This window comes from Protopterus annectens, chromosome 9.part0, assembly GCF_019279795.1.
Source record: "Protopterus annectens isolate FY-2018-M chromosome 9.part0, PAN1.0, whole genome shotgun sequence".
Classification (NCBI taxonomy): domain Eukaryota; kingdom Metazoa; phylum Chordata; order Ceratodontiformes; family Protopteridae; genus Protopterus; species Protopterus annectens.
In genome coordinates, this window is record NC_056743.1 from 973514977 (window position 1) to 973528323 (window position 13347).

Sequence of the window (13347 nt, forward strand, 5' to 3'; positions counted from 1 at the left end):
AACTGTACTTTTGACTGTGTGTGTGTGATTACACTTTATAAAATGTCTAAAGAATCAAAGGTCTCAGGCTTCAAGAAGTGTGACGCGTGCTGTCAGAAAATGTCTCTGACAGACGGTCACACTTCTTGTGTCTACTGCCTGGGACCTTTGCACCTGCAGGACTCCTGTGCTGTTTGCCATGGCTTCAGTCCCAGGGTCCTGCAGGAAAGAAAAAACAAATTGATTCTAAGAGGTTTACTCAAGCCTGAGGACTCCCTTACTGTCTCTTCGGGGAAGCCCTCCAAGGCTTCTACCTCGGCTCCAGCTACTGAGCCGAGACCTAAGGCTACTAAACCTCCGTCTTCATCGGCTCCGGCTGGAGCCGATGAGTCTCAATCCACAGTTTCTGTGGTTCCCTCGGCTCCGGCTGGAGCCGAGGTATTAGAAGTTCCCGTGTCGGCTCCGACCAGACCTTCGGAGCCGACATCTAGGAAGAGGTCTAGGTCACCATCCCTTGGCTCCGTTCATTCGGCTCCAGCATCTCCTCTGCTGTCTGAACGGAGCCATAAATCTCACTCCTCTAGGTCATCGAGGCTGTCAGATCATGACCTTCAGAGGGTAGTCAGTCTACTTCTTAAGTCGAAGGCACTAGCCCAAATGCTTCAGAGCCCGACTCATCAGTCGATGCCTGCCCCTGTCCATTACTATGTTCCTCCTCCGACTCAGTTGAGCTCGGAGCCGGGTCGTTTCGGAACCGAGACTGTGGTAGCGTCTGAGCCGATACAATTGTCTTCGGCTCCATCGTCTGCTCCGATTTCTTCCTTGGAAGAATCTCGGTGCCGGACTTCCATTGTCTGCTCCGAGGGGGTGAGTGGCATCGGACCATTGTCCGACCCCGCTCTCCCTCTCGGGGCTTCGGCTCTGGTAAGTTCGGCTCCGACATCGGCCTCGGAGCCATCACTGTCGGTGCCGAGGGAGGTTTTTAGCTTTTTGGAGCGGGGACCTCTGGCTCTGCCTGACAGGGGTGCGTTCGAGGTCATGCGGAGTGTGTTAGAACCTGGTTCTACCCCACAGTCGGCTCCGTCCGCCCCCCCCCCTCTTTGGTGCCTCAGGTCAAGTCGACTCACTCCCTTATCCCGGACCGCAGAGAGCCAGCTCCTCAGGAATCCCCCGTGGGGATCTCATCCTCTTCCGAGGCCTCTCCTGTTTTGGCAGAAGAGCCCCCTCGGAAGAGAAAGTGTAAGAGGAAACACATAGACTCACCTGAGTCCGTCACCTCTGACACAGATTTAGAGGATTCCGAGGGTTCCCCGTTCCCCTTCTGAAGATGTCTCCTTTGCAGACATTCTGGAGATCCTTAAGCAGAGGGGAAATTGGCCAGCCCTCAACCCTTCGGAGGATGAATCTGTGTACCTTGAGGCTTTGGCTCTCGTCCTTCCACCTCCTGGGTGTCTCCCCTTTGACCCCCTCATGCAGGTGGTAGCAAAATAAGCATGGACGGCTCCTGATTCGGTGGACCCCACTCCCAGGAGACCCTCAAAATTCATAACAGCACCAGCAGATAAACAGTTTTTGACAAAAGGAGTTTCTGTGGATGCTATGGTGGTTGCTGCTGCCACTAAGAAGGAACTAGCTGATCCTTCAGTGCCTGTCCATCCACCTAACAAGGAATCTAGGTCCATGGACAGGTGCGGAAGCGGATGTTCTCGTCAGCGACATTTGCAATGCGTTCGCTGAACTACCTATGCCATTTTACTCATCTTCAAAGGGACTTGATCAAAGAAGCGAGTGACATGTTGAAGGATCCTACGGCTGCAGGTTTTCAAGATAAGATGAACACTCAGCTGGCTACCCTGAACTCCATAGCCAACTCCTCCATGCGCCTCCTCTCTTATGCGGCTGATGGAGCGAGCAGGGCCGCAGGGACAGGTGTGGCCTAACGTAGGCATGCCTGGATGCGGCTATGCAACTTTGCGGACCCCTTTAAAACGTCTTTCACTAATTCCCCATTCGATGGATCATCTCTTTGGTCCTCAAGTGAAAGAAACCTTGACTAGGTGCGAGACTGATGGCAAGACTCTTTCTGCCGTCGGAGTCCGTTTTTCTACTCCTTCTAGGCCTTACCCCAAGGGTCAGAAAAGTGGAAAAATGTGGTTCATAAACAATCTCAAGGGTCTTAGCCTGACGACAGAGTCGGTTCCCGCCAGAGGCAGAGGGGAATAACAATGGTAGACGTCGCCCTAGAGGCAGGGGGGGTCCGCAGAACCAGGGCAATCGAGAAGCCTTCTCTGATAAGCCCTTTCAGCATCCCTGAGGTGTTGCCCATCTTCGGAGGCAGACGGGGGAAGATTGTCTCTGTATCCAGAAGCCTGGCTATCCCTGACTCAAGACAAATGGGTACAGTCCATCATTTCCGAAGGCTATTCCATTCCCTTTCTTCGCATTCCAAACCAATCAAAAAAATCCCTTCCAGATGTTCCACCCGCTCAAAGGGATCTAGCGGCTTTGGAAATTTCAAAGCTGCTGGCGAAAAGAGCAATTCAGCCAGTTCCAGCAGACCAGCAAGGATTCGGAATCTACTCAAGGTTCTTTTTAGTTCCAAAGAAAACAGGGGACTGGAGACCAATTTTGGATCTCAGTATCTTGAACAGATCAGTCAAGAAAACAAGATTTCGGATGGTCACGCTGCAGTCCATCCTTCCCCTATTGGGAAAAGGAAACTGGATTTGCTCTATAGACCTTCAGGATGCGTACTATCACATAAAAATGAACAGACGCTCCAGAAGATTCCTCCACTTCAGGCTGGGAACCAGTCATTTTCAATTCGGGGCCCTGCCCTTTGGTCTCACCACTGCCCCCCGGGTGTTTACCAAATGCATGGCAGTGGTAGCTTCTCACCTGAGACGACAAGGATTCCAGGTGTTTCCATATTTGGACGACTGGCTCCTCACAGCTCCCACCAAGCATCTTCTTCTAATGGCCAGAGATTACACCTTTCGCATTTGTCAAAAGTTAGGCATTTAAATAAATTGCGAAAAGTCTGTTTTGTCGCCTTGTCGTACTATTACCTTCATAGGCGCAAATCTAGACACAGTCGACATGTCTGTAGACTAACAGATCAGAGAATAGCAGACATACACAAACTGGTCTCATTCCTCTTCAGCAACAACAGAATCAAAGCCAGGTTAGTTCTGAAAGTGTTGGGAATTATGGCGGCTGCCATACCTCTGCTTCCATTAGCCAGATTCCACATGAGAATCCTTCAATGGATGCTCTTTACACAATGGTCATTCCAGCAACTTCCGATGTCCCACACCATTATGATTACGCAGACATGCAGAAATAATCTCCTGTGGTGGATGTCTTCCCCTCAGCTCTTATTGGGAAGACCCTTTGTTCCTTCCCCTCTGGTTGCTACTCTGACAACGGACGCCTCCCTGATCGGGTGGGGGGGGCATTATCAGGGCAGGACTGTCCAGGGCACATGGCAACCAGACGAATGCCACTTGCACATAAATGTTCTGGAGATGAGAGCAGTGCTTTTAGCGTTGCAAGCCCTTCAAGACTCTCTTCCTTTGGGAACGATTGCAATCCAGACAGACAACATGTCTGTAGTGTGGTATATCAACAAACAAGGCGGAACCAGGTCCTAGCCCCTGTGTCGAGAAGCACTCAGACTGTGGCAATGGGCGATTTCTTCTCAGCGGTTTCTGATAGCAACGCACATCCCCGGGAAGTCCAATCAAATCGCGGACAAGTTGAGCAGAGCTATCCTCATGCCTCACGAGTGGTCTCTGAAAGACTCTGTTGTGAGAGAAATTTTTCTCAAGTGGGGTCAGCCTTGCTGCGACCTTTTTGCTACTCCCCAAAACAGCAAGTGCAGAGATTATTTCACACTATTCCCTTTACCAGGCCAGCCCAGCAGAGACGCTCTAGTCCAAGTTTGGCCCCGGGGACTTCTGTAAGCTGTTCCTCCCTTCCCACTAATCTCTCAAGTGATACAGAAAGCTATCGCTCAGAAGGCCTCGTTGATCCTCATTGCTCCTTATTGGCCTCGACAGGTTTGGTTCCCCTTTCTACATCATTTCCTGTTGGAGCGACCTTGGCATCTGGACCTAGCTCCAGATCTTTTGATCCATCAGTCGGGTCAGTTTCATCGCTCCCTTCCCTCTCTGAACCTCACTGCTTGGTTCTTCCAGTTCCAACCTTAGCCAGGCTTCCTCAATTATCTCACTCTGTTCGAGATATTTTGATAGCTTCCCATAAATCTTCCACTCGAAAGATATATTTGAGTAAGTGGAAACGCTTCACATATTGGGCTCAAGGAAGGGACATAGATCCTTTCACTGCTTCCATCCAAATGGTCCTTGATTTTCTAGCTGAACTCTTCCATGCAGGTTCATCTCCTTCTACTCTTAAAGTTCAATTGGCAGCTATTTCTAACTTTCATGTGGGTATTTCAGAGTCTGCCATAATGTCCCACAAGCTTTGCAAAGCCTTTTTGAAAGGAGTTTTTCTACTCAGACCTCCTATAAGAAATCCTCCTCCTCCTTGGGACCTAAATTTAGTTCTTAGTTCTTTAATGCTTTCCCCTTTCGAACCTGCAGCCTCCTGTTCTTTAAAATTGCTATCATGGAAAACTCTTTCTGGTAGCTATTACTTCAGCTAGAAGAGTTTCGGAACTTCATGCACTCAGCTGTCGACCTCCTTATCTGTTGTTCCATAAGGACAGGGTATCCTACGAACCAACCCGTCCTTTTTGCCTAAGGTAGCCTCTACGTCTAATCTAAATCAAAGCATTGACCTCCCTGTGTTTTTTCCAGAATATTCCAATAGGTCTGAACAAAAATTACACTGGCTAGATGTTCATCGTCAGTTAAGGTACTATTTGGATAGAACAAAACAATTCAGAAAATCTGACCAGCTGTTTGTCTCCTATGCAGAAGGCAGGAAGGGACTTTCAGTTTCAAAGGTATCATTATCTAGATGGCTAACATCTCTGATTTCCCTTGTTTATGAAATTAGACACCAAAAGCTGCCTAACAAACCTAAGGCCCATTCCACTAGAGCTTTGGCTACTTCCATAGCCTTCCAAGACAGACTGCCTATTGACACCATTTGTGCAGCGGCTACTTGGGCTACTCCTCACACTTTCATTTCTCATTATAAGTTGGATTTAGCTTCTAGGCATAGAGCTAACTTTGGTTCCACTGTTCTCAGGAGTCTGTTCCGTTAGGCCACCCGGGACAAGGTGCTAGGGACGCGGTCCCATCCAGCAAGAATGAAGGCGAGATAGACAACTTAACATATAGAAGTTATGTTCTTACCATAACGTTCCATGTTAGTTGTCTTCTCGCCTTCTTCTTGCGTCCCACCCTCCTTCCCCCTGGCCTGGACAGACCTAGAGTTGTTGTGATTGTGACCTCTCTTTCTACCACCTCTTTACTTAGGCATATGCTGCTTTGCATATTTCCTGAATCAGGATGTAGGTCACCCTTCTTTCTCCCTGTTGTTAGAGGTGGACTCTGTTTATAGTTATTCTGTTACTATTATAAGCTGGGGTTAGCTTACAAACGAGATCTGAGGTAACTCTCGCCTAGCATTGTGGGATATAAGGGGAGCCTCGAGCCGGTGGAACCAACTCTCGAGCTTTAGAGTGGCCGAGTCGGAGCCGAGGTCGGCTCCGAACCCATCCAGCAAGAAGAAGGCGAGAAGAAGACAACTAACATGGAACGTTATGGTAAGAACATAACTTCTATTTTTGAGTGTAGTCACTGTTACACTTCTGTTTACCTCCCTCCATCCCTGGCATTGGGTAGTTAGGTCAGGTGGGTACCCACTTTTTTCCCCTTTTGTTACCATTTGTCCTTGCCCCAATCTCTGACCACTAGCCTTGGGCTTTAGGTGCTAAAGACAGGTTTAGACTGTTAATGCCTCAAGGGGCAAGAATTAAAGGGTCCAGGCAGATGCTATTTAAGAACAAGATATGCAGAGCTATTTAAATTGATATTGGGTCAGCCATGAGAAGGGCTGCCCATCTCTGCTAGGTGTCTGACCTCATCCTTGTACCACGTTCTCCAGGTGATGACTGTAAAACTTGCACTCCAAAACATTTATTTTGGTAAGAGGGTAGTACTTGTTTTACTTTGTTCTCCTCTGATCGTTGATGCTCATTTGAGTCTGTTTAGAGTGCTGTTTTATGTACTGTAAACCTCTGCTAGTTGTGCTTTAGTTGCAAGCATAAACCCAAATTTTCAAACACTTAACTCCAAATGTTGCGATAATATACTTAGTGAAGCCTATAGAAACATGGGGAAGGGGGAGCTACGTACTTAATGTCTTGCACAACACTGTGATATAAAATTTGTCTTGGTGCTGGATACAGAAGACTTTTTCACTGTGGCCATTGCAAGCTGGTGCCCAAGGGCACTAGGGTAACTTTTCTGGGTAGTACTAAAAGAAAAATGCTTTTCTGCTGTGTGGTGATCCTGGATCAAAGGAACTGAAAGTATACATTTTAAGCTGTTTCAGAAAGTATGAAGTTAGAGGGTTCGTAGGTAGTTATTAGGCATGCAGTCAGACAAGGCTAGGTTCCTTAATTACTATCAGTTGCCAACAAAGCACTGTCTAGACTAGTAAATTGCCAAGTCTCTCAACAGTAGGCAAAATGAGGTTGAGGGGATTAAATCCTGAACTGGGAAGTGGCTCATTAACAGTTCCTACACTTGATAGTCTTAACTCCAAGGTGCTTTCAAATGAGCACGGTGGGAGTCAAGCCTGCTATCTTTTGATTTATAATCAGATGCATGGTCTGTTAAGCCTCATGGCCAACTCGGAGACACTTGTCCAGTGTGGTGATCAGAGCACTTGAATGCAGAACTGACTGCGATTCAAGTCGACAGCCTTTTTGAAGCTGTCACTTAGTGTACAGTCTGTCATGTGGAAACTTTAAAATGAGTATGTATATGCACTTACAACTCAAATTGTTTTTTAAGAAGTTGCATAGAAGTGCTTTTGGTCATGATCAGTTAATTTGGACTTCAACAGATTCATTCCTCTGAATATTAATTTGTCATTTTTCTTTTTACAGTTTGCTGTTCTTTTGACACTCATCTTCCTGGTAGAGATTGCAGCAGCCATTGCTGGTTATGTCTTCAAAGATAAAGTAGGTATCATTTTAGGGAATGTCCATTTCATTTTGAAATGCATGTATATGCTATATGTTATGTAAAGGTCGCTTGCATGTTTCGTCTGTATATAATACCCTCTCAGAACATGATTGCAGGGCCTTTTAACGGTAATAAAGGAAGTTGCTGTGCTGTGTAATTTAGTGCATCTCCAGTAATACACAAATCTTGGATTTTGAGGGTGTTGGAAAACTGCCACTATTGTTCCCTTGCACAAAGGTGGTGCTTCCACAGACCTTGAAGTATAAACTTATTAACCTGACTAGCAGTATCTGCAAGGTCATAGTGTGAATCATTATGGACCTTAAAGATGTAGGTAATTTCCAAATACTTGACCCTACTCTGGATTTGTTAAAGGGAGATCATGCCTGTTAAACCTAGTGGACATCTTCGAGACAGTTGCCAAGGCCCTGGGCAAGGGGAAATCTGTGTGACTTAACCAAGGCTTTTGACCCTCCCCCACTCGGGCATCATTGATGGTCTCACCCAACTAGGTACCGACCTTTATTGTTAGATGGGTCGCTAACTGGCTCACTGATGGAACACAGAATAAGGGAGTCCACCTCCAACAGTAGACCTGTAACCAGTGGTGTTCCACAGGGGTCAGTCCTGGGCTCTACGGTTTGCAATCTGTTTCTCCAAAGTACAAGCAAAAACTAAAGGTCTGTGGCTGACAGCTTGCTGATAACTGCAAACTGGGAGCGGTCATAGAATCTCTAAATGTTAACATCCTACAAGAGGGTCTTACACGAACAAGTAAATGATTGGTGCCAAAGTCATGGCCTTTAACTCAATACAAAAAAATTTATTATCCCTTTCAGTAAGTGATGTTCCTGCCAACTACCATATCAGTAGCAACACCCTAAGTATGCAATCAGTGATGAGAGACATGGGCACACAGGTTAACGGCTACTATACCTTTGATAATGTCTCCATAGTGGTAAGAAGGGCATTCTGTATTCTCATAAGTAAGGGCATTTCCTCACGAAAAAAAATGTATAACCTCCCTGTACTCTTCCTCATCAGGCCGATAGTGGAGTGCAATACCCCTTTTGGTATGTACCTCTGCAAGCACCTGCATCAGTTGGAGATGCCACAAACGTTCCTCACAAGGAAAATTCAAGGTCTTCAGCATCTGTCCTATGTGGATCATCTAAAATCTGTCACTTTATTCTGTTTAATAGACTGTTCAGAGGCGATCTCTGCCTTGCATATAAGACAGTCTGACCTGCTTTAGTAAAAATGCTGCATATCCGCAAGTCAAATGGTAGATGTGTTACTCTGTAAAGGCTTTAACCTGATATGTGGCATTAGTAGAACTGCAGGAGGGACAGATTCTTCTTCTATAGGTTACCACACCTTTGGAAAAGACTCCCACTTCATGTCAAGCAGAGCACTTCATTGGTTGTCTTAAAATGCAGTCTGGATGATTGGATGGTTAACCGTAAATTCACCCTTGGGGTTCCACATGTGTTCCTCTTGGACAAGGGCATTAGGTGCTGATCGTGGAAATGAGGGTAGAACTTGGCTAGGCTTGTAAGGGCACTAGGGCCATTATCCTATTAACTTCTTGTAATCCTATGAAGTGAGGCAGGTAATGAAACTAGGGCAAGTATGCACACCTGTAATTGAGTGCATTTGTAGAGTATTTTCTGTTTCAACAAATGTAAACTATTTCTGGGCATATAAAGAATGTTTTTCTGAATAATTCTAAATTGCAGAACAAGTTGAACAATATGCCTTTGTTTTTGACCAGTAATTCTATTGTCAAACAGTTTTGTTCTAGTGGAACAAAACTTTTCTGCCCATTATTAATCTTTTACATTATTGACATTTGATTACCAGGAAAAGTCCAAATGGGTAGGATCCCATTTTAGTGGATGCCTGTAGAGAAAAGCTCCAAGGTATTTCAAAACATTTGAGCGATCTTACTATTTTTAAAAGTGCAAAAAAAACTAGTGTAAATAATTGTACATTAAACATAATATGAAAACATTCGATGTTATGTGGTCCTATCTCGCCTACATTCCTTACTCATGGGTTCGGAGCTGAGGATCTGCTCCGACTCGGCCAAACTTTCTAGCACGAAGTCTCTAAATTGGCTGGGCTAACCCGGTATCCCAGATCTTGTTTCTAACTCGTAGAGTTAGGATGTGGTCTTGCTTGGCTGTGGCTAAGTACCATTTTGAATACCTTTAAAATACTTAGTATTTTTGCAGTCTGTTTGTCAAAAGCTATTTTCATAGCTATTTTTCATGCTAGATTAGTTGTTGCGTGAGGTTGAGAGTTTAGTTGTGGTATGGCTAAGCCCATTTAAGTTAGAGGACCTAGTCCTCTCCTGTGTCGTCCTGGTTGTGATTTGCTGTTGTGCGAGTGGTTAACTTTTTGTTTTAGGAAGCGTTTATGTTTGTTTCCTTGTCCTGTCAAGTGTTAGTCGGACTTCCCGCCCTCCCTTAGTGTTTGACTCTGTCGGTTGTGTGTGGAGCGGTTGCTTGCCATGTCGAAAGAACTGAAGGAACATAAACCCTCCGGGTTTAAGAAGTGTACTAAATGTGGCCATAAAATGTCCATCGCAGATGGGCACTCTTGCAAGTGAATAAGCCCAAGACAGTACACACACACAGAGTCCTGCAGTTTCTGTTGTGTTTAGCCCTAGGGTACTGCAGGAACGTAAAAACTGATTTTGAAGCGTCTGATCAAGCCCTCCTTTGAAGAGGCCTTGGAGTCGTCCCCGCCTTCTAGTACCAAGTCTAAGACTTTGAAGGCCAAGAAAAGATCTCCGGCTCAGTCTGCTGCTTCGGAGCCATCTGAGAAGGTTTGTAAATTGGATACTTCCTCCTCGGCTCCTCCGTCCTCGGGGCTGAAGGAGAGCGTCTCTGAAATGGACACTACATCCTCGGCTCCATCGCCCTCATGGCTGAAGGACTCGTGATGTGAATACTACCTCCTGTGCTCTATTATCCTCGGGGCCTCAGGAGGTATCTGTTGTACTGGGGTCGACCTCTGCTCCGATATTATTGGAACCTCTTCGGAGCAGGTCACCCAGTGTCAGGCATGAGTCTTCAGTCGGGAGATCTAGATCTCCCTGTATTTCTTCCAAATCCTCTAGGCTGTCTGATTTGGATGTGGATAGGGTGGTTCAGAGGCTCCTACAGACGCCGGTGTTAGCAAAATTGTTTTCGGCTCTGACTCAAGTCAGCTCCGGAGCCGGTTCCCATGCTTGTTTCGATGATTCCTCCTCCGCACACCCATGTGTCGTCAGAGCCGGAGGGCCCCGCGCCAAGTGATCTGGTGTCTGCTCTGATACCCCGGGCAAGTCTGTCGAAGCCGGCTTCGGCTCCGTCCTCTGGTTTCGGCACGCTGGATGTCCTTCAAGGATGCATCTGCAGTCATCACATATGGGTTGTCCTGCCTCAGGCAGCCCTTCGGTCGGCCGGATTCCAAAGTCTGGGTCCGGCGTCGGCTGATGTCGCCCTTTCCCCGATGTCAGAGCGCCTGGGGTATAAGAGTCAGCCGACACCATCTTCCTCAGTCTTTCTTGCTGCGTGGTGCCCGAAGCAGAAGCAGTTCGCAAGTGCCGGTCGGCCAGCTCCTGTAATTCAGCTACCGAAGACTTCAAAAAGCTAAGTACCCCGTTGGGGACTCTTTCTTGCCTCAGCCGATGTCAGCTAAAGTTAATAATTGTTTAACTTGTGGGAAACAAATACCTCATAAGGATTTCCACTCTTACTGCCTCCCCTGCCTAGGCCCAGACCATGACGTCTCTGCCTGTTCAGCCTGTGCTTCCTTCAACCGCCGCACCCTTAGATGTCGGGCGGAGTTTGCAGAGGAATTTTTTGGGGCTAGTTTTTCGTACAATATGCCGTCGGAGACTCCGTCTTCACATTTAAGAAACGGAAGGACAAGGACCGACACATGCGGGCCGCGGTTTCGGCTGAAACAACGGCCAGGCCTACCTAGAGTGTCTCTGCTGAAACAGAGTCCTTGGTGCTTCCTACCACCGAAACCGCTCAGCCGACTACCTCGGTCCCGGAGGCCCCGGCTGAATCTGTTACTGAATTCCCTACAGAAACTGGTGTCCTGGAACCTTCCGACACCATACCTTTAGACAAAACTACACCAGCACGTGGTGCAGCCAGGCCTCCTGCATCCATGTCCATTAAGGCATTCTCTAGGGCAAAAGCTGCTAAACTATCCAAAGCTTTGCATCCCAAGGTTATCCCTCAGGGACCCACTACAGGTTCACAGATTCTAAGCTTAGCAGAGGACCTTATCTCCTTAATTAGGGGCTCTCAACCTCATCCGGACAGGGGCTCTCAACCTCCTCCAGACAAAAGGCCCAGGGTTGAGCCCTCTGATCCCCACTCCTCAGATGAGGTCTCAGATGGTTCTACTCTCTCCGACCACCAGGAGGAGGCTTTTTTGGCCTACAAGGATTCTGATGCAGAGGAATCTGTTCCTTTGGCCTCCCCTCCTGAAGAGTTTTCCTTTGGGGGAGACACTCCACACTATGAGAGAGCATTTCCAGTGGCAGGGCCAGGAATTCTGATTCCAGGAAGAGATTAAGGACCTTCTTGCATTTGCCTCAGCATAGACCTTTGGCTGACCTGTTTTAAATGTCATTGATGATGTGTACTCTGAGTCTAGCACAACCCCTGATACTCTTCCCTCTGGCTCCTGTCAAACCCGATAGGTACTACAGGGTCCCGGACTCACATCTTCACCTTTACAAGGCCCACTCTGCTGATCCAGAAACTATTTCCCAGGGCCCTAAATGGGTTGCAGCTGCCACTACTAAAAATCCTCTCCCCTCTGAAAGGGAGTCTAGAGCTTTAGAGAGATGGGGTAAAAGTGTATACTTCTGCTACTCTGACAATTCAGTGCTCTCCTAGAAAATTTCATATGATACAGTACCAAGAGTATTTGTTAGATGAATTGCATAATGTCTTCACCTGAACCCCTAGACGCAAATCACTTCAGGATCTGGTACATAACTCCCAACAGGTTAGCAACCATTTCTTGCAATGTGGTTATGATGCATTGGAAGCTTCATGTAGGCCAGCTATGACTGGCGCAGTCATACGTAGGCATGCTTGGCTGAAGGAACGATCTCTGCCAGACCATGTCAAAGCAAAGCTTCTGGATGCTCCACTGGAAAAGCAAAAGTTATTTGGCTCCACGGCTCAGGAGGTCCTAAAAGTTGAAGAAAGGGCAAAATCTGTACTAGCTGTCAAAGATTTTCTCCAAGTCCAACCACCAAGATTCAGCAGGAATTGGCCTTCCAAAAATTGGTCCTTTCCAGACACCGAGGTTTCAGAGAAGCAAGAACAGGCGTGCCTGAGGTAGAGGGCAAGCTAGAGGCTCCTACAGAGGGAGTCAGTGGCAGCCTCCCAACCAGAGAGGTAATTCAGGACCTACAACTGCTGCACAAAGACAGGCTCAATGACTTTACTTTGACACCGCCAACCAGGGCTCAATTGGAAGCACCCTTGGGTGGAAAGCTTTCTTTATTCTCAGAAAATTGGCACAGTATTACAAGGGACAAATGGACACTACAAATAGACAAAGGATACAGGTTCCATTTTCACACCTTACCAAAAAGAAAAGGCATGCCAGACCTGCCACCAAATCAAAGGGCAGAGGCTTTGAAACAAATTTCCAGCTTAATGCAAATGAAAGCTATAGAAAAGGTTCCTCTCAGAACAAGGCCAAGGATTTTATTCCAGACTTTTCCTTGTGCCAAGAAAAGAAAAACAATGGAGGCCTATTCTCGACTTGTCCGCACTGAATACTTATCTCATTGTACCAAAGTTCAAAATGCTGACTCTACAGCAGCTCCTTCCCATGCTGGGCAAGGGGTCTTGGCTGGTAACTCTAGACCTCAAGGAGGCATACCTGCATGTCCCTATCAGACAACGTTGCAGAAGACACCTCAGATTTCTTGCAGGTTCAGAGCATTATCAATTCTCAGCATTGCCCTTTGGCTTATCTACTGCGCCCAGAGTATTCACGAAATGCCTGGCATCAGTAATTGCACACTGCAGACTTCAGGGGATTCAAATATACCCATATCTGGACGACTGCCTTATACAAGCGGACAGCCAACAAACTTTGGTAAAACACTTGAATTATGCCATCCACCTACTTCAGGCCCTGGGAAATAGTCAACATTCACAAATCA

At 46.9% G+C, this 13347-nt stretch overlaps 1 protein-coding gene across 1 annotated transcript in view; it reads left to right on the forward strand.

Moving 5' to 3' along the window:
* The window catches only part of CD63 (CD63 molecule), a 355549-nt gene that overhangs the window by 243215 nt on the left and 98987 nt on the right, over positions 1–13347 (forward strand). Inside the window, exon 4 of the mRNA XM_044083718.1 lies at positions 7070–7144. Within this exon, the coding sequence (XP_043939653.1) occupies positions 7070–7144 (75 nt within the window). The remainder of the gene's footprint in view (positions 1–7069; positions 7145–13347) is intronic.